The following is a 20087-nucleotide window of genomic DNA, read 5'->3' as shown; positions in this document are numbered from 1 at the left end:
CACCACCTGCTTCCCTCGTCCCACACGAGCAGCCAGAGGTGGACCGTCCACAGACCCTGGTGACCTCCCACCCACGCCTATGCTTCAGATCTGGGGTGGAGACTCTAGATGAAATGAACCCCCCACCTCAGCCCCAGATGGAGAAATGACCCAAAGAAAGTTAAATAAAAGGTGGTTGCATGATCAGAAACGGTAAAGAATGTAAGAGAAAGCTGCAGTCAAAGTTCAAAGCTGGAACTTTAGCTCAAACACAGACATTTCTTTTGAGAAGCCTCTTCCCATCAGATACCTCTCGAGCCAGAGTAAGCAGTCACCAGAGCATCCCCTACCCAGTGCCACCCATCAAGGGCACCAGGCAGAGATGGCACCTGTGATGGTTCTGGTAGGTGGTGCAATGCTCTGACACTTGCCAGCGCCAGAGTCCTATTTACAAAAACCATATGCACAGTTGTCTTGGCTAGAGGAGAAGTTTGGTCAGGGCAGCAGATACACATACAGTAGGGAGGGTAGGCAACCCTTTGGCCCCTGCCTGTTCCTTTTTGTCGGGATGCTGGTACTGAAGAGGCTGGATTCCTGGCTTTGAGGATGACCAGGAGCTGGGGCCAGGCACACAGCCTGGTCGGAGGAGTTCCACTCAAAGCCTCACCAATCCCACGATCCCAACAGCAACCTCTAGATGGGTTCCAGGGCATCTGGTCAGCATTTGGCATTCTCTGACTTTGCGTATGTCCCCCAATCCCATTCAATGTCCCATAAGGTGAACAAAGCACTCCATTACTCACCCACCCACTTGCTCACATAGGTACACAACAAGCATTCATTGAGCACCTACTGTGTACAAGGCTTTATTTGAATACCATGAGAAATGTGAAAGGTAGTCAGATAAGACCACTGTCCTCAAGGAGTTTCCAGTTGAGTGAGGACATAAACCATGGAAGCAGACTGTGGGACCACAGTGGGGAGGGACGAAGGATGCACCCGCGTGTGAGGCTGCCTGGAAGAGGTGGCATCGAACATGGGCCTTCTGAGCTAATAGGATTTAGACACACGGCAACAGAGATGACAAAGATAGACAGGCACGAGGAGTGACGTGGAAACCTGGAAAGAGAATGAGTGTTATGCAGTGTGACCAGAGTAGGAGGGAGGGTGAAGAGCGACAAGGAAGAGTGGATGGTGAGGTTTCAGAGATCAGACTTTTACGGGGTTCGAGTCTGATCCTGAAAATGAGGGGGAGCTGCTGGAGAGTTCTGGTGGGGGAGAAGGCGTGGTGAGACCCACTGGCTCAAGGGTGGGCCAGTTACCTAGAGATGAGTTGGGAAGTTTTATGATCATTCAGGCTGAGGACAAGAGCCTGGAGTAAGGCTAGACATGAGACAGCAGGAATGGATGTGGCAAAGAAAAAATGCCTGGGACTCACAGGGGACCTAGGGCATGAGGAGAGGGAGCAGGGCATTTCCAGGTCCTGGGTACCTGTGAGGATGCAGGTAGTCTCATAGAAGTAAGGAAGGTGGGGAGCTCATTTCAGACTCACTGAGGGAGTCTACAGTTAGAGGCCTGGAGTAGACCGTGTTTAAACCTCCAGGTAGCCCAGGCTATGGCTGGCCACGGAACCTGAGGATTTGGACAGACTGCATGCTCAAGCCAGACACAGGCATCCTCTTGGTTGTGTGCAGTGAGCAGAGCCTTTTGGGCAGCTTCCCTTTGCCTGACATTCTACATGGCACGTTCAAGCCAGTTACCCCTACCCCTACTTGTCTCTTACCCCCATCCCCTTCCTTGCCAAGCCTCTACCTCCAAAGCTTTCACATCCTGAACCATTCCCACCAGTCCAGACACCTCAGGCTGGGAAAGTAAGACGGAAGTGCCATTCCCAAAGCAGAGCAAGCTCCTGCTTCCTGGAAGCCTCGGTGTTTTGCAAGTAATGGAACGGAGATAACTAGGGGGTCCTCTAAGGCACCCAGAGGGTGGGAAGGAGGAGGAAGCCTCAGCTTCCTTATCTGCTGATAAGCCAGTTCCGCCTACAGCTTCACAACTATCCATCCCTACTGCAGACTTCCCAGCTAAGCACCCACCTTCTTTAGATCCTGTCTAGTCAACCCTGTGGCCCACGAGTCATACCCATCCCAAAGTCTCTGCTGACCACTTCATGGGAACCACACAGCCCCCTCGCAGCATGTGAAGAACATATAGCAGTTCCCTGTCCCCTTCTCTTGCCCTCTCATTCAGTATTGACATCACCCAGGAAGCAGAATGAACAGAAGGCTGCCCCAGATGGGGCTGGATTCAAGAGGCGAGACCATGGCAAAGCCCACTCACCAAGCCACAAGCCCCCGACAGACAGAGCAGAACCTACCACCTCCCCTTTCCTCAGCCAGCCCCAAATGAAACCCAGGCACCATCCAGAAAGTCACAAACCCAATGGTGACGCGGCTCACACCCAGCCAGTGCCCCCTTCCAGGGAGGACTGAGCAGGGAACAGTGGTCCCACGAGGATCTTCAAGCTTCTCCAGGAAACAAGCAAACTTAAATTTCAGCGATCAGTTTACTGTCTGAATTATGGAGGCAAGAGGTGTTTCTCCCTTTCTTTTTTTTTTTAATTCCAGCCTTCCCTGCCTACTCAAAACCAACTGCTTGTGTTTATAGCATTGCTTTCCTGTTGGCTACTGAGGGACAGGAACGGGGAGTAATCCTTACTCTACTCTGGGAGGGCCACTATGGTAAGGGAGAAGCTGCAACGTGCTCAGGAAGGCAACGCCTTCTACCCAATGCAGGGAGTCACAGGTGGGTGGGTGGTTAGAACCAATGGCAAGGGTAAAGGTAGAGAGTTGGGTCCACTCTCCCCGTGAACTTCAGGGCAGCTGTCCACAGGGAATTTGGGCAGAACACAGAGGGCCAGCCACCTGCAGACACGTGGCTACCTGGGTCTGAGGCAGCTGGAGTCACACACCCATTCTTTCTGGGAAACTCTTAGAATGGAGGCTAATATCTTCTTGATAGAGATATGTATATTTATTTTTCAAAGAGCATTTGCACTCTTTCATTAGAACAGGGTTTCTCTTTATCTTCCTGAGGGAGTTTTTGGCATCTTCATTAGTCTGCTTAATGAAAACCCGGAACCCTGTCTCCAGAAAAATGCACCCCACAGCATCACGTGTACTTTTTTGGCTAGTCTGTGGGCCTCCTGAAGTCCTAGGTCAACAAGGCCCATCTTAGATCCGGCAACACTCTTGGGAGGAAGGCAGGGTAGGGTTTTGCATCCCCATTCTACAGATGTGAAAACTGAAACATTGGTAACTGGGGTAACATGCTACCTGAGGACACAATTGGGATAAACATTTGATCTCCTAAGTCAGGGCCATTTCCTTAAGTTTGCCTGTGGCTCCAGGGCAAACTGTGAAATTAAACCGTGCCTGCCTCAGTTCATTGGGTCTCCTGTGGCTACAGAAAGAAAAAGCCTGTGAGGTCAGGGACATGGCTTGAGCCCTCTGCAGATTCCTGGCCTGACCCTGGGCTCTCCCAGCACCCTGTCCTTTCCCCTAAACCTCTAGTCAAGCACAGAAGAAGGGTCTTCCGGTGCCCTCTGCCATCCAGTCTCTCAGGGTGGGTGACTGGAGATGCCGGTTCCTAGCTGTACCCAACAGCCCGTGGCAACTGTCTCCACTCAGACAACTCAAAAGACCACAGACAATCCCCGACCCAGGCTCAGTTCAGTTGGAGCCTGAGACCAAAGTGCCTCTTGCCCTGATGTTCTCCCGGCCACACACGTCGGCACAGAGCTCGGAAACCACCGGTGCCACTCTGTGTCCTTCTCTCCTCAATAAGTACTTCTAGCATCTCCAGGAAAGTGAGCACATGGAGGCGAGATGGAAGGGGAGGAATGGGGAGGGTGGGAGGAGCAAGTCAGGCACAGGACGAGAAGCAGGGAGAGAAGAGGGGGGAGCAGAAGGATGAGAAGAATGATGGAGCAAAAAGTGGCAAGAGGAGAAAAAGTGGAGGGAGAGAGGACCGGAGATGCAGGAGAAGGGCAAAAGGAGGGAAGGAGAAGGAAAACCAGGTCAGTCATTTGGAGGACCAAGGAAAGCTCCCTACCACTCAGCCCAGAAGGAAAGTGGAAGGTTTCTGGAAAAACCTCCCCTGCTTTCAAGCCCAGTCTTGTGGAGGTACCCAGAACCTTCCCCAGCCCTTCCTGGGCTTTAGCTCAAAAGCCCCTTAGCACAGGCCCTGATCAGGTGTTTTTGGGACCCACATTCCAGACCATTCCCCAGAACTAGACCCCTATTAACCTTCCCAACACTGGTAGCAGGAACATGTTCTCAAAGACGTCATCCTCCCCTTGCCCAAGAAGAGAGCCCCCAGTGCTTCCCCATTGGCCCAAGGCAGGAACACCCCCCCAACCCCCGCCACTTCCCCAGTCCTCTCTTTGCCCAGCCAGGTCCAGGGGCCCTTGGAGGAGGTTGCTAGTCATTCTCCTGCCTCTATTTCCCAATCTGGCCTTGGGAGCTGGAACTGGGGCCCTGCAGCCCCCAAGATCCCAGCCCAAGGTTATTGACTCCTAAAAGAGGAGCCGAACGAGGACTGTCTTAGCAGGTGGAAGTGATTCGAAAGGAAAATAAAGAGAGAAATGTAGCAGTAATGACTCCCTGGACTGCAGTTCGAATGGGAAGTGAGGGAGAAAGAGGAAAAAGGAGGAAAATGGGAAAAGGAGGAGGAGGAGAAGGCAAAGGACAGGCCCTAGGGCTGCTCTTTGGCCGCTGGGTCAGTGCGTCCAAGCCCAGAGCCCAGGATGGAGGAAGCAGGGTTGAAGGGAAGTCATTCCAGCATCATCTGGCTTCCCCATGGTTTAGTGCCTGGGTGTCTGACCTCGAGCAAGAGGCCCGGCAGGCGGGCTGGCGGGCGGACACTTACACACAGATGTCTTCTGGCTGCTATCTTTGCTGGGCATCAGCTTCACACCTCGAGACTTCAACTCAATTTGCTTCTTGACTAGAAAGGAGGTAAGAGGAAAAACAATGTGAGTTGTTGCCTGTGACCAGCAATAAGGGTCCCTCCAGAAGGATCCCCTCGTGTGCCTTGGAAAATTCCATGATGGGTCAAAGCCAGGAACTTCTCTGGGTTGGGACATTCCAAGGGTAGCAGTCAAGTGCAACAGGACCTCAGACATGAAGGAAAAGTTACTATCAAGGCTGGCCCCCTAGGGGAGGCCAAAAATGTGGTTTCCCACCGGGTGGGCTTTGAGGGGCTCTGCGACTCCCCCGGTAGCCTCTCACAGATGTCTGAGATTTCACTAGAACTACCGAATTCAACCTGCTCCTCAGCAAACTTTTCACGAATATTGACGTGTGCAGTCTTGCAGCCCACCTCTGCTTCTCTGCAGCTTCTTTCCTACCTCAATTCTGAGCCAGCCGTGACAGGGTATGGTAGATCAGATTATGGGCCCAGATTGTTGCTGCTCCTTGTATTCTCACCATTTGCAATATAATTTTTAGCTCCCCCCATTATAGAGGTGGAGTACATTCCCCCACTCGTTGACTCTGGGTTTGGCCTTGTGACTTGCTTTGGCCATGGGAAATTTGGAGGCCTTGATGTGTTCAAAGGCTTAAAAGCACCTGCCAGATTAGGCTTGGCCTCTTGCATGTCTGCCATCATTGTGAGACAACGTAGCTGCTCCCAGGAGGTTAAGAGACACATGGGGGAAGAGCGAACTAGCCAAGTCAAGCCCAGTCTACATAAGCCAACCTCTTATGGGCAGGGGAAGCTGAGTCCTGGAGGTCACTGGGAGATGGTGCCTGACTCAAGTGGGTGCCTGATGGATCAGATCTGGCTTTGACCCTGTCACTAAGTCCAGCCTAGTCCTCAGTTCATCAGAACTTTGTCAAATAGCACACAAAAGGTGCCAGAGCCAGAACTCCATAATTCCAAAGGCCATTCCTCTGTACCCATTAGCCTCCTTTGGTCTGACGACCCCCATTACCCAAGGCATTCTCTTGGCCTCTAACGGCTTCTCCCTGTCTCTGGTTATGTGCCATGGAGCAGCTGTTCAATCCCAGCTCCCCGCTGTGCCATCTTCCAGCCGGCCTCACCTGCTGACTTAGCCCTGCTCAGATTGATACCCAGCAGTGGTGACAATAACTGTAACTGGGCACTTCCTATATGCCAGGTCCAGGGTACTTTACAAGTTCTTTACTTAAAGCAGCGTTCTTGACTCCTCTTTCTCAAACCCACGCACAATCCATCAGCAAATCCTTCCAAATATATCCCAAAGGCAACCACTTCTCACAATTGCCATTGTCTATCATCCTGATCCAAGTCTGTGATACCTTTCCCTTCATGACTATAGCCTCCCATTTTCCACCCTTGTCCCTATATAGTCTGTTGTTAGCACAAGAACCAGAGGGATCCTATTAAAATGTAAATCAAACCATATTATATCTCTGCTCAAAACTCATCAGTGGCAACTGATCTTTTCTAGAGTAAAAGTCCTTAAGATGGCCTGCAAGACCAATTTGTTCTCCCCATGACCTCTCTGACCCTGTATTTGGCCTCGATCACTCTTCTGCAGCCTCATGGGCATCCCTGATGTGCCTACAATATGCCAGGCATGCTTCTGCTACAGCCTGCCAATTCCCCAAAAGGCTTTCCCCCAGGTATCTCTACAACTTGCTCCCCTTTTCCCTTAAGTGTTTGTGCAAACACCACTTCTTCACTGAGGCCTTCCCTGACCACTCCATTAAAATGACACCTGCAACCCCAGCTCTCCCTGTCTCCTTCCCAACTTTATCTTCCCAACTTTCTAACGTACTATACCATTTATGTAGTTATTTTTGTCACTCCACATTGCAATGTAAGCTCTACAAAGGCAGGAATTTTTATTCATAGGTGTATCCTCAATGCCTAGAATCATTTCATTTGGTCCTTATACTTTCAACAACCTTGACTGGTAGTTATTATACCTACTCGATAGATAATCAAATCAGGGTTCAGAGTAGTTTAAGTGACGTGCTATAAGTCACACAACCAGGAAGCAGCTGTGTTCTTCACTGAACCTCAGCCTCTTTTCTTGTGATCTGCACCCAAAGCAATCCCAAGGAAACTGTCAACCTTCTCCAGGATCTGCTCCCAAGCTCAGGCTCTGAAATACCTGAAAACTCAGGTATTTGCTCTGGACTTGAGGTAACATGCCAATCCCCAAATCAAAGCTCACAGTAATCAGATATGCAAGGAAGGCTGCCTCCCAGTCCCCCAACTCTGGCTACATGAAAAAGTTCCCCAAGGGTTTGTTCCCTGGCAGGCAGCTCACTGTCTAATCTGAATGCCTGATAAAATTCAGTTATTACCACAGAGTCATAGCCTCCCAACATGCATTCAAACTGTTATTATAAATGTGCATTACTCTCCATGTGTATCCAGCAGGAAAATTTCCAATGAACACTAACGTGGACACATGATCAAACAGAGGGCATTAGTAGGGAAACATACATTATTCAAGCCTAGCTAATACAGTGCGGCAGGGGGATAGCCCTCTGATTCACCATCCCTGGGAGAACAGGAGCAGTTTCAGCACTGTGACAATTTGAGCCTGAAACCCCTAGTGCCCCAGCATCAGGGCAGCAGTGGGTGAGGGGTCTCTATGACCCAGTGCAGCCCATTTGTGGTCAGGTCTGTGGAGATGGTTCAGGGCACCTGGTCGAGTAGGAGGTGAAGAAAGAGTCTTCGTTGTCTCCTTGTCTCTGGCTCTAGTGTCACTAGAGGATGGGGAATGAGGAAGGGGATCAGCACCACAGAGGCCATTCCCAGGGGCAAGGCTGCTTGGCTTTTCCTTGTAGGGGCTGATGTGGGGACTGTGAGATATGCATGGCCATGAGGGGAGGCGATGCTAAGAGGGAGCCTCCCCTTCCTCTCTTCTCACGGTTGCATTGAGGAAAAGTCTCCTGCTCCTTGCCTCTCTCAAGGGCCCAGAAGGAATCCTTCTGATTTCTGTGTCCACCCTCTTCACTTGTTCCTCCCCAGGGGAAGACTGCCTTACCTAGTAGATCTGTGCTTAATATTCACTGGGCTGCTTCTAGTAATGGATGATGTCATTATGCATCCCAAGCTTGAGCTAACTTCTGTTCTTCCTCCTTTACTTCCTGCTACTTAGCATAGGATGGCATTTGTCGAGGTGAGAACCAGGTGAGAAGGAGCCTGAAAAGCTGCAGGGAGCTCCATAATGTATATATGAATTTGGTGATTACCACTTTGAGCTGGATTTGAGAGGTTGCATCACCAGGGTTGCCTGTAGCCACCACATGGTTGTCGGATGCACATTAGAATCCACAGATAGAGTCTTTGTCCTCATCATGTTAGCCCAGGGAAATACAGGAGTCACAGCTCTTTGGGCAAGGGTTCTGCATACCAACAACACAAACTCTACAAGATACATATTCAGGCCCAGCTGACCAGGGCCCAGGCGCTGGGGTGGTAGAACCTACAGTTGGCACACACCATATGGGAGCTGATTGACGGGTCATGTAAGTTCCTTCACTGAGGGGTAAGCTCTAGGCAAGATCCACATCACCAGGAACATTAGCATTAAGACATCACCTCCAGATGCTGGGGTCTCAGTTTTTGAGCAATCCCAGGGAGTTATATTTAGCCATCCTGTTTTTGTAACAGTCTGCTCAGGTGGGTGGGGTGATGAGTGATCATGGAATGTACAGCACCATGGGAAATCAGCCATGAAATAAGCTCATTGAAGAGCTAACTCAACAGACTGGGAAAGACCAGGTTGTGAAGGGTCAGAGAACAAGGGCAGGTCTCCAGAACTCCAGAGTGTACTACCAGCAGACCCAGTAAGAAAAGAAGGTCAAAACAATAAGATGAACAAAATAGAAAGAACCTAGAGAATTTCTGGGATGTACTCATTCATGATGTTTGTACATGGATTTTTTTCATGGAGCACCCACTAGCCTTGTGCCAATGATATTATACTGAACCACTTGTCTGTGAAAAGAAGATTCTGTAACTATCAACGCAGTGGAGGTAAAATGGAGCCTGGGGCTGGCTCCATGGTCTGGCTACAATTGAATGCACACCCCCTGATAGTATGCTTAATATTCACTGGGCTGCTTCTTGTACTGTGCACTTACCCGTGTATACATGCACATTTCTCCTACAACAAGCACACTCACAAGTACATATTCATGCACACGTAAACACATGGATACAAATATTCACATACAAAAAAGAAGTCATACACGTCATACACATACACTGTGCACGGTTTTTACTGTATGTGAACAAAGTCAGGACTCCCAAGGGAAGAGCGCTGACTGTAACTGGTTGATGGAAATCTTACTAGGTACATTCATCTCCTCCGAATGATAATGACTACAGGAGACTGCCAGGCTGCTCCATTCATCCTTTATATTCTGGTTAATTACAAGACATTTTCCCGCTGTTGTAAAGGTTAGCGGGACACATGGTACACATTTAGCTAGAAGAATCTGGCAATACAAATGCCTCTCTAGTCTGCAGCATGAGTTATTGGGCTGAGCTAGTGGGAGACAAGGACCCGTTAGGGGAGGAGAGAGCAAAGGGAGGCCTAACCTGTCTCCAAGGCTCTGGGAGTCAAGAAGTGGAGGGAATCTGCATCTTCTTTTCTTCCCAATGGATTCAGACTTCTCTTTATGAGGGTGAGCCCCTCCACTAAACTTGGTCATTCCCCTTGCCCTGCCACTTGGCAGTCTTGCTCGCTGAACTATCTTTTCCTTTCCTGCCACTACTCCTTCACCAAATCCAATTTGCTCAGCCTTATACAATTTCTCCAATGTGTATCCTTCTTTCAATGTTCTAAGACACTCCCCTACCTATACTCATCCTCTTTTGCTAGAGTTTTCTTTGCAGATTCATCCCTTCTAGCCCACCTTTTAAAAAGTCGCAGGGGGTGATCTTTCAAAAACTGAAATCTGACCTTGCCTTTTTCCTACTTGAAAAATTGTTGGGTGTGCATCCTGCATTCTGTCCCTCCCTTATAGCTGAGGCTGCCTCGTCATTTAGCCACCTGTCCTGCAGAAATGCTTTCATTACCCACACTCCTTTGCCAGATGAAGCCAGGGTTTGGCACACTGGTTCCTCATCTCACTCAGAGTTATCCCAAAGATGGAAAATCCAGTGCACATGCTTGAGACCTAATGCTTCAAGGTACAGACCTTCCAGCAGGTGCTGTAGCCATTACTATGATGTCAAAGGGAAGAACAGTGGTTCCTGAACAGAGATAGGGAAGCCTCAAAGTAACAAAGGATGATGTGTCTGCTGCAGGTCAATTGACTTACAAGATAAATATTGGCACCAGATTTGATCAGGATGTTGCCAACACACAAATGAAGAGGCTGGGGTGGTACCACCACTGCTGCTGTACTGGCATGCTCTGTCACCATGCAAGGCTTGGTAGAGATTAGCAAAAGTGTTAATCCAGTGGAAACCAGGAAAGGAGTGATGTTGTGTGTTGATACTATAATTACCAAACTTAAGAAGCAGCCTAAACCCGTGACAACTCCTGAAGAGATTTCTCCATTTACACAATGTCTGCAAATGGAGACAAAGAAATCAGCAACATCATTTCTGATGTAATCACAAAGGTTGGAAGGGTGTCATCACAGTAAAGGACAGAAAAACACTGAATGAATTAGACAACAGAGACTGACCAAGATTACGTCTCTCCCTACTTGAATAACATATCAAAAGTCCAGAAAGGAGAATTCTAGGATGCTTGGGATTTCCGGTAAGCAGTCAATTATATCCACCCTTAAAATTGCCAATGTCCATTGAAAGTCTTTGGTCATAATTGCTGAAGATGCTCTCAGTACGATCATTTAAAATAGGATAAAAGTTGGCATTTGGGCTACGGTAGTCAAAGCTCCAGGCTTTGGTGACATAGAAAGACCAAACAAAGCTATTGCTATGATGGTATGGTGTTTGGAAAAGAGAGCTTGACCTTAAAGCTTGAAGATGTTCAGTTTCATGACTTAGGAAAAGTTGGAGCAGTCACTGTAACCAAAGACGATGCCATGTTCTTCAAAGGAAAAGGTGACAAGACTCAACCTGAGAAAAATATGCAAGAAATAATTCAGCAGTTAGTTACTATTAGTGTCTATGAAAAAGGAAAACTAGAAGAACATCTGGCAAAATTTTGGATGCAGTAGCTGTGCTGAAGGTTGATGGGAAAAATGATGTCGAAGACAATGAAAAAAAAATAGAGTCAGATACACTGAATGCTACAGGAGTTACTGTTGAAAAAGGTATCATTTGGGTGCTTTGGCTTGGTACATTTCATCCTTAGATTCACTGCTCCAGCTAATGAAGAGTAAGTTAGTATAAAAATAATTAAAAGAACACTCAAAATTCTGGCAATAGCTGTTGCTAAGAATTCAGGTGTTGAAGGATCACCCACCGACAGCTGAGAAAATTATGCAAAGCTCCCCAGAAGCCGGTTATGCACTATGCTCAGAGATTTTCTGAAAACGGTAGAAAAAATGGCCATCAACTCAACTAAGGTTGTAAAAAGTGCTTTGTTGGATGCTGCTTTGGTGGTTTCTCGGTTAACCACACCAAAACTGAGAGCACTGGAATTCCTAAGGAACAGAAGGATCTGGCATGGTAAATAGGAAGTGGTGTTGGGAGTAGCATGTTCTAGTTCCCAGAATAGTGCTTTGCCATTATTAATAAGCCATGTGGGGTTATTCACTAACTTCGGTGAATTCAGCTGGAGACAATGATGAGAGAAAGGAGAGATGTTTAAGAAATCACTCTAGCCATTGGTTCTTGGTTTTGATAGCCTATGCGGCCTAAGCAATACTGTTTTCTCTACCTGGAACATTCTTTCCTCCCCTTCTCTGCCTGGCTACCTCTTACTTGTAGGTCCCCAGGACCTCACTCAAATGTTATTGCCTCCCTATGAGTGTCTACATCTCTCAGGTAGAAGTCACTGCCCTCCTCAAGACTTCCTTCAGACCTCTGTTGAAACCCCATTGCACTGCAAAATCATGTCCTGTTCTTCTAGCTGTTGCCCCATGAGCTTGTGCATCTATATTCTGTGATGACACTGAGCCAGGCACACAGAAGTTTCCCAATAACTGTTTGATGACTGAGTGAATGAATGACTGTTATAAGAATATGTGCTTTAAATTCATTTCCTGTCAAAAGGAGTGGGTTACACTAGAAACCTGGTGAGTTCATGGGTGCCATATTTTGTGTTCATGCATCAGTAACAGGCTTCCTCTGGACTGAACTCACAAGCTCAGTTTTGTGGACCCTGGGCTCCTGAGCCAAGTAGCAACAAGCCCCAATTTTTGCAGAGACCATTGGAGGTGCAGAACCTGGACATTAGGCTGGAAAGTTTGGCAGATCAGCAGGCCAAGAAGAAGAGGACAAAAGAATCAGATCATGGACCACGGGATGCCTGAAGCCCTTTCATTTTGGCCTGAGATTGAAGATAAGTCACAAGCAAGAACCCAACATGTTCAATGGAAAACAGAAGCTTCAGCTTGCTATTATAAAAAGCCTCAACCATCTCAGTCAATGCAAACATTTTCAAATGAATAAGTTTATTCTGCAGATAACTGAAACTCAGTGCAGGACTTCCAGAAGGCAGAGAAGCCAATGGTTTTCACTGTGGAATATCTTCCATCTCTCAGTCAGCAGGGTTGACTTGGCAAGAGAGGCAGTGACAGGTATATAGGAAAGGCAGGCTGGGATCTGACTGAAGGGAGGGGCCAAATGATGATCATTAGGTCGGAGTGGAAGGCAAAGAGCAGGTGTCTAAGGAAGAGCCAGAGGAGCCAGCTCTTTCTCACTGTGCAAGGGTTTCACCATTTAACAAGCGAGTCAAAGTGATTGATGAGTATGAGGACTGAGGGTTCCATTTCCTCAGAATCTACCAAGTGCCAGGTATTTTATACCGGGATCTTCTTTCATTTCCAATAGCCCTGTGGGGTTAATAAGAGCCCCTCTCTACAGAGAAGGAGGGAGATAATGAGGGTGCTGTCCTCCCAGCAAGGGAAGCCCCTCACCAGTCGTGATTAGCAGCCATTGAGTACATTAAGAAAGGCTCTTCTCACCATCATTTCCATAGATGTGCAACATTCCTGGCCGGGAAGCAGACGGATTGATTACACAACCTCAATAGGCCCGCCCACCAGAACTGAAAAAAAAACTCTTAAGGAAATTTAAAGTCCTGTGGTTGCCAAACACTTTAGCTACAGGAACTTATCATTTTAACATACTCTTAGGTAAATAGCCACTACATAAAATACTTCAAAGAGAAACTGCTCAGGTTGAAGTAGGGGTGGAAACCTGAAGTCCCACCCACTCAGCCCCTATCAAACCATGCTGGAAGACCCGTTAGTCTCCAAGGAACCCACTTTGAAAACCACTTTTTTTGCCCTATCTTCTCACGTTATACGTGGGGAGGGGAATGGTGGTCTCAGCCTCTACTTTGGTTTGAACTTTTCACATCATTATCTCTAGCCCAGACCCTTCTTCCCTGAGCTACAGACCCAAAGAATAGTCAACTGCTCGCTAGTCTCCCAATCCCTGACATCCCAACATTACCCAGAATCAATGTGTCCCAAGCAAACTTCATTCCCCATCTGTCTCTGCCCCAGACCATCTTTGTTAACATCATTTTTTTAAACCACTTAAGCTAGATTCATCCCTGACTCCTTCATCTTCTTCAACCCCATCCCCTCCCACTCCCACCAAATCTAACTAGTCATGAGTCCAGTGAGGTTTACCAGAAATATGTTTGGTCTGTCCCTTCCTTTTCATCTTCACTCCTGTTTAAACTCTGGCTCTTGTTACCAGTTCCCCAAGATTCTTAACCATTTTCTCAGTTTGGATTCTAGGGCAAAGATCTTCCTAAAATGAAAAGGGAATCATGTCTCCCCTCTCATTAACAACTTCTGATCACTTCTTGTCTATGACTCATGGAATCAAGCCCAACTCTACTGAGGCTTTCACAGTACTGACCACTCTACTGACCATTACCACACTTCCCAGCCTCAGTGCTTGCTACCTCTCCTGCTTGCTTTTCTCTAGGTGGCAGACTTACCTCTAGGTTGGCAAACTTTTTCTGTAAAGGGCCTGGTAGTAAATATATTAGGCCTGTGGGCCACTTGTCTCAGTCATAAACTGCTCAGCTCTGCCCTAGTAGTGCTAAAGCAGCCGTAGACCAGGTGTAAATGAATGAACGTTGCTGTGTTTCAATAAACCTTTATGGACACCGAAATGTGAATTTCATGCAATTTTCACGTGCCATGAAATATTATTTTTTTCAATTTCTTTTCTTTAACTGTTAAAAAATGTAAAACCCATTCTTTGATGGAGGGCTACACAAAGGCAGGTGGAGGGCTGGATTTGGTCTGTGACCGCTGCTTTAGATGCATGGAAATAGTGGTGGTTCATTAGATGTGGTAGTTTCATGCTTTCTTGCCTTTGCTTGACCTGGAACACGTCTTCCCATGGTCTGTCTGGCGTCTTTCTGAGACCCACATTTAAGTCACTGCCTCTTTTTTGGCTTTCCTTAAATCCTTCTGGCAAAACTAATTGCCCTTTTATCTCTAGCCCTGGAACTCTTAATCAGGCCTCAGTTACAGCTCTTATCATGCTGTACAAAAGTTATAGATTTATGTCTGTGCCTCTCTTTAACCTGTTCTCCTTAAGAGCAGAGATTGGCCTAGTAGCATTCATCTTTTTTGCTGTCACATAGTAATGTCACTCCAAAATGCTTGTTAAATTGAACACAGTTGCCTACCTCCTGATAACCAGTCTGAAGCAGAGCCCGACTAGAACTCAGGCCTTCTAATACCCTGTGGTATTAGGTAAAATTGTGTTTGGCCACAAACATCCTAAATTCTGATTGGACTGAGACAAGAAAATAATGTACTATGTTGTAGGCTATCTTTTACTTTAAGTTTACTTCTTTTTGTTTATCTGGGAAAAAATATCTGTCAATACCATTAGAAGTTGGTAATCATTAGCTCTGAAGTGCCATAAATCACTTAGGAATCTAGTGCCACAAAGCTGACTGTGGGTGAAACTGATCCAATGCCAATGATTCTTCCCCTGCCCTTCCAGGTCCATTCTTTAAACCTCTCTGCCCTGCTCTGTGCCCCAGAAAGCTGACCTCTGTGGACTGCTGGAGAGCAAGGGAGCCTGGTGGTAATGCCAGCCAGGATCCCAGGGCACGGAGCAGGACAGAGCAGGGCCTCTGTTCCCTTGCTCCTGGCTTCCTGTTGGATTGGCAGATGGGAAGCACAGTGGATGGGAGGGAGAGAGAAGACAGGTCAAGCTACTGATTCCCTAATCCCCTCCTTGTGCACTGGCTACTATGGATCCCTGTGGTCTCCTCCTCCTGCACTGTGGGTGGGGAATAGCTTTTCAGGTCTGTCAAGGGGCAGCACTCTCTTCTATGGTTCCAGCTCTCGCCATCTTCTTCCCTGGTCCCTTTGCACACCTAGTGGTGGTGTAGGTCACCTGCTGTTTAGTCCTCAGGGGCCTCACCATCTCTTGTGGGCTCCTTTAGCTCCACCCTCACCTCTGTACATGGTGCCTTCACTAAACCCTCTACCGTTAAAGCTGTGCAGTATTCCTTCTGTCTCCTGCTCGACTCCTGACTGAAATCTATTTCTGCCACTGTTTTAGGATGTATTTGCAATAATAAAGCTTAGCTTGGTCTTTACTGGCTCCGAAGTTTTTATTCCTTTAGAGTAGTAGTTGTCAACTGGAGGTGCTTATACACATAGGGACATTTGGCAATGTCTGGAGACTTTTTTGGTTGTCATGACTGTGTGTGTGTGGGAGGGGCTGCTATTGGCTGCTGGTTCCTGTGGCTCCCTCCTACTGCACTGTGTCTAGCATCTAATGGGCAGAGGCCAAGCATGCTGCTAAACATCCTGCTATGCACAGGACACTTCCTCACAACAAAGAATTATCCAGCTCACAATGTCAATAGTGCTGAGGCTGAGAAACATTGCTTCAGGCAGGCACCAGTGGAGTTACTAAACGATCACTGTATATCCTTGCACTATGCAGCCTCGGTCAGGAAAACACTAGAAAAAGCAGGTTTCAAGGAAGAATCATTTATTAACAGAATCACAATAATTGAGCATGCCAGACCCTAATTAACACTGCTGGGCTTCAAATCCTGGCTGCTACATACTATTAATGAGACCTCAGCCAGCTAGTTACCTTATGACTCTCTTTCCTCAACTGTAAAATGGGACGAGTAGTAGTATCTCCTTCACACAGTTGCCGTTAGGGTTGAACAAAGTAATAAATGCCAAGTGCCTAAAAATCTAGCAAGTCCTCTTTATACACTGGCACACACTAACATGCAAAACTTCATTCTGGGATATGCTAAGGATGAGAGAGAGAATAGAGGAGAGGGCCTGCTTTCAAGAAATTTGCAACTAAAACAGTGCTTTTTAGATCGCGAGTTGTTCCCTGCAGCAGACTTGTAAAATTAATTTAGAGGCTGCAACTAGCATTTAAAAATACAAATGACATTTTCAGAGCACATTGTACATAGTAAATACCACTTGGTCATATTTTCCTTTTAGTTCTACAGATGTATGCTTATACTGGGTTGTGATTTTTTTTTTTTTTTTTTTTTTTTTTACAGTGGGGTGAGATGAACAAAACAAAGTTTGAAAACTACTGGTTAATAGGAAAGGGAAGACACCCAAAGCACCATAAGAGGAGGCCCTGTAATTCTGCAAATACTCACAGAGGTCTGTGAATGAATTAGAGCTTTACGGCTCACGGGCTGTGTGATCTTGAGCTAGTTACACAACCTCTCTGAACTCCAGCTTCCTCAGCTGGAGGAAAGGAAAAAAAAAAACAGAAATAAAAACAAAAGTATCACTGTACTGTGGGGAGTACTGAGTGGGGCAATGCACATACAGTGCCTAGCACGGGGCCTGGTGTGCACAGATGTGGAATTGATGTGTGATCTGGAGACTGCCTGGCTTGGGTTCTTACTGCCCATTGCTGGCATCAAACCTTAACCTTAAAAACTGACAAATGGGCCCTCAGTAACTTGAGATATTAGAAACACCCAGCACTTACTTAATCAGATAAAATTATAACATTCATCTCCGCTTTTGTTTTTTGAACAACACAGCAGAAAGATACAGACAGCTGTTCCACTCACAAAGACCCAGCCTCAGCAGTGGAAAAACATCTCCAAGAAAGATCTCGGCGTAAGGCTTTGTTACGCTACTGAACCAAGTTAGTTTCTTGTTTACTTTCTAGATATTTCAAATGTGTATACCCAAGGCTAAGTAAATTAGGCCATTCCTAAAAGGTTCAGATTTTGAAGGTAACGCTTCTTCCTTCAGGGCTGCTTTCATCCCAGTTTCCAGACAGAAAGCCTGGCCCCAGGGGCCTTGTGGAGGGAGCTCTACTCTGCCCTATGCTACCTCAAGGGTGGGCCAGCAGGCATTTGGCTTCAGAGCCCAGGGTTCACATAGGTCCTTATACTTAATAGGTGCAGAATATAAGCTTGCTGTCTACTCTGTTAAAACCAATAACAATCTGAGAATGGTAATAGTTAAAGGCTTAATGAGCACGTTATGAGGCCAACCCTTGGTGTTTATCTCTATAAATGCTGAGTACTTTGAATACACTCAATGTCGAAAAGGAATGTGCTGGTCCGCTCCCATCTATCAGCTGGATTTTTGGATTTCCTCCAGTTACAGAGAGCTCCTTGCTTCTGGGTTAACCCATTCCTTTTAATAGGCGGTTCTTGGGTTAGGAAATTCTTCATTACTGCAGGAGAAATCTGCTTAGCTGCGATCTCCACCTGCCATTCCTGGTCTGATCTGTTGCCACTAGACAGTTCGTCACAGATTTGAGCATCAAAGCTAGCATGCTCCCTCAAGTGATTCTGGAATATATTCGTGTTCTAGATAAAATGAAAAAGAGTAGAAATGTAGGCTGCAGAGGTCGGCAAAAGCTGGTGATTAAGAGGGTGGGCTCTGGACTCAAAAGGCAGGAGTTCGGAGGGCCTGGGGAAATTGGCTTAACCACTCTGAGCCTTAGCTTCCTTGTCCATAAAGTGAGGTGATGACCGTGTTTCCTTTGCAGGGTAATGATGAAGATAAAAGGAGATGGTGCTCGTCAAGTGCCTAGCACTGTGCCTGGCTCTTAGCAGGCACCTGGTATTCACTATTATGATTAGCCTGGCCTGTGAGGGGCAGCTCCAGCTACATAATTTGGGAAACATCCCTGTCTGGGGCAAAAGACAAGGGCAGATGCAGAAATGCAAATGTGCAGACCTCTAGTCTGCAAATAGAAACGTACAAAGAAGCCAAGGAAGCCTGAAGCCACACCCCAGTATGGGGAGGCGATGAGCCCTCTAGGTGTCATCTCCGCTGCCCGCTGAGGAAGTCGGACGGTCCTGGGACCTGCCTACCTTGGTATTGGGCACTGAATCCGCGCTGCCGGTGGTTGCCATCCGATGTGAAGTGCAGTCGCAGCCAGTTCTTGCTGCTGATAACGGGGGCTGGGAGGCTGGCTCCGGTGAACCTGTGGGAACAGGAAGCAGATGGGCTCAGGGACCAGAGCTGGGCAGTAGAGTTATATGAGCATTCAGGAGTTTCCCCACTTCCCTTGAGGGCCAGGGCCTCAGCCCAGCTCTGAAGCAGGAAGGGAAGGTGGTGTTACCCCAGGCCCCTCCGGTACCCTAGGCCTGAGCAGCGTGAGATGGCTCCTCCGGGGGCTCATCACACTGCTGGCTTTCTCTCAGCTGCTGGGAGGAGGCAACTGATCCCTCAGACTACAGCACCTCCTGCTTAAACTCCCTAAGCATTCCATCCTTTTTCCTTTTTCTAGTTCTTTGCCTTTTCTGCTTGGAATATATTCACCTGTGACCCTTTCTCCTGCCCATCCACGTCCCCCAAGATGACTTTGGGAAGTCCCTTGAGTATCACATCTGCAGTAAAGCGTTCCCTACTCTCCCTGACTTTGAAGCACAGATTTGGGTTCTTATCCGGGTTTCACCAGTGTGACCTTGGACCTCAGAGAATGCTCTGAGAATGGGAGTAATACCAGCCCTAAGAGTTTGTGGGAATAAATAAGAAATCGTACGCACAAAGAATCGAGGTCAGTCCCTGGCACATATTAGTTTAATAATTATAATTTTCCTTTGTCTTCCTCTGTGATGCCACCACATTTAATTCAAATTATAATTCAGTTATAGAAGTGTGTGGTTTCCTCAAGATAACTCCTCAGAGCGGGCAATGTGGCCTAGTGGTGAAGAAACGAGCTCTGGAGGGATCAGCTGTGTGATCTCAGGAAAACTACAGAAACCCTCTGAGACTCAGTGACCTTATCCACAACATGGGGATCATAATGACCCCTCCCTTAAAAGACTGCAAGGATTAAATGAGAAAATACACAAAAAAAAGCTCTAAGCACAGTCCCTGGCCATAACAAGCTGTCAGTGATGGCAGCTGCTGTTCCATTCTTCATCTTGATTTCCAGCATCTAACACAATACTGGACACAAAGTAGGCATGTCAGAGTTCCAGCAGAAAACACGTGTCACAGTCATACAAGAAGAGTCCCAGGAGCTTGATGAATGACTTTTTTGCATAGGTCCTTATACCCTTTCTCTACACTCTTTCACATAGGTCCTTATACCCTGTGTGAAACAGTCATTCATCAAACTCTTGGAACTATAAAGGTGAGGGCTGACTATGGGGGAACAACCAGGGAGGGGCAGTATCCTGGGGCTGGCAAATGGGGGACTTGTTACCACTCCCAATCCTGGAGCAGAGAGAAAATAGTTATCTCCAAACAGGGAGCTGCATGTAAGAAGACACCATATAGGACCCAGATCTGCTTTCACAATCTGGGGCTATAGCCAATTCGTGAAAAGCCCATCAAGAGGAGACAAAGAATGAATACCCAGAACTCACTGTCTTCCTTCCCCTCCTCCAATCTCCTACTGATTCTCCTGTTGATCTAGCCCAACTGGAAGCCAGAGAGCAAGAGAGCATACTGATGCAGCCCCTTGGGTAAGTCTTCTCAGGCATGGAGCAAGGAGAA

General features: G+C 47.3%; 1 protein-coding gene across 1 annotated transcript in view; it reads right to left on the bottom strand.

Moving 5' to 3' along the window:
* Positions 1 to 20087, bottom strand: part of CSMD2 (CUB and Sushi multiple domains 2) — a 432839-nt gene that overhangs the window by 305986 nt on the left and 106766 nt on the right. The window contains exons 4-5 of the mRNA XM_011972538.1: positions 18452 to 18564; positions 4906 to 4983 (exon numbers count right to left, since the gene is read on the bottom strand). Coding sequence (XP_011827928.1) covers positions 4906 to 4983; positions 18452 to 18564 — 191 coding nt within the window. The remainder of the gene's footprint in view (positions 1 to 4905; positions 4984 to 18451; positions 18565 to 20087) is intronic.

Source organism: Mandrillus leucophaeus, unplaced genomic scaffold (assembly GCF_000951045.1).
Source record: "Mandrillus leucophaeus isolate KB7577 unplaced genomic scaffold, Mleu.le_1.0 Scaffold1297, whole genome shotgun sequence".
Lineage (NCBI taxonomy): Eukaryota > Metazoa > Chordata > Mammalia > Primates > Cercopithecidae > Mandrillus > Mandrillus leucophaeus.
The sequence above is the reverse complement of the archived record's forward strand: the minus strand, read 5'-3'. Positions and strand labels throughout refer to the sequence as shown.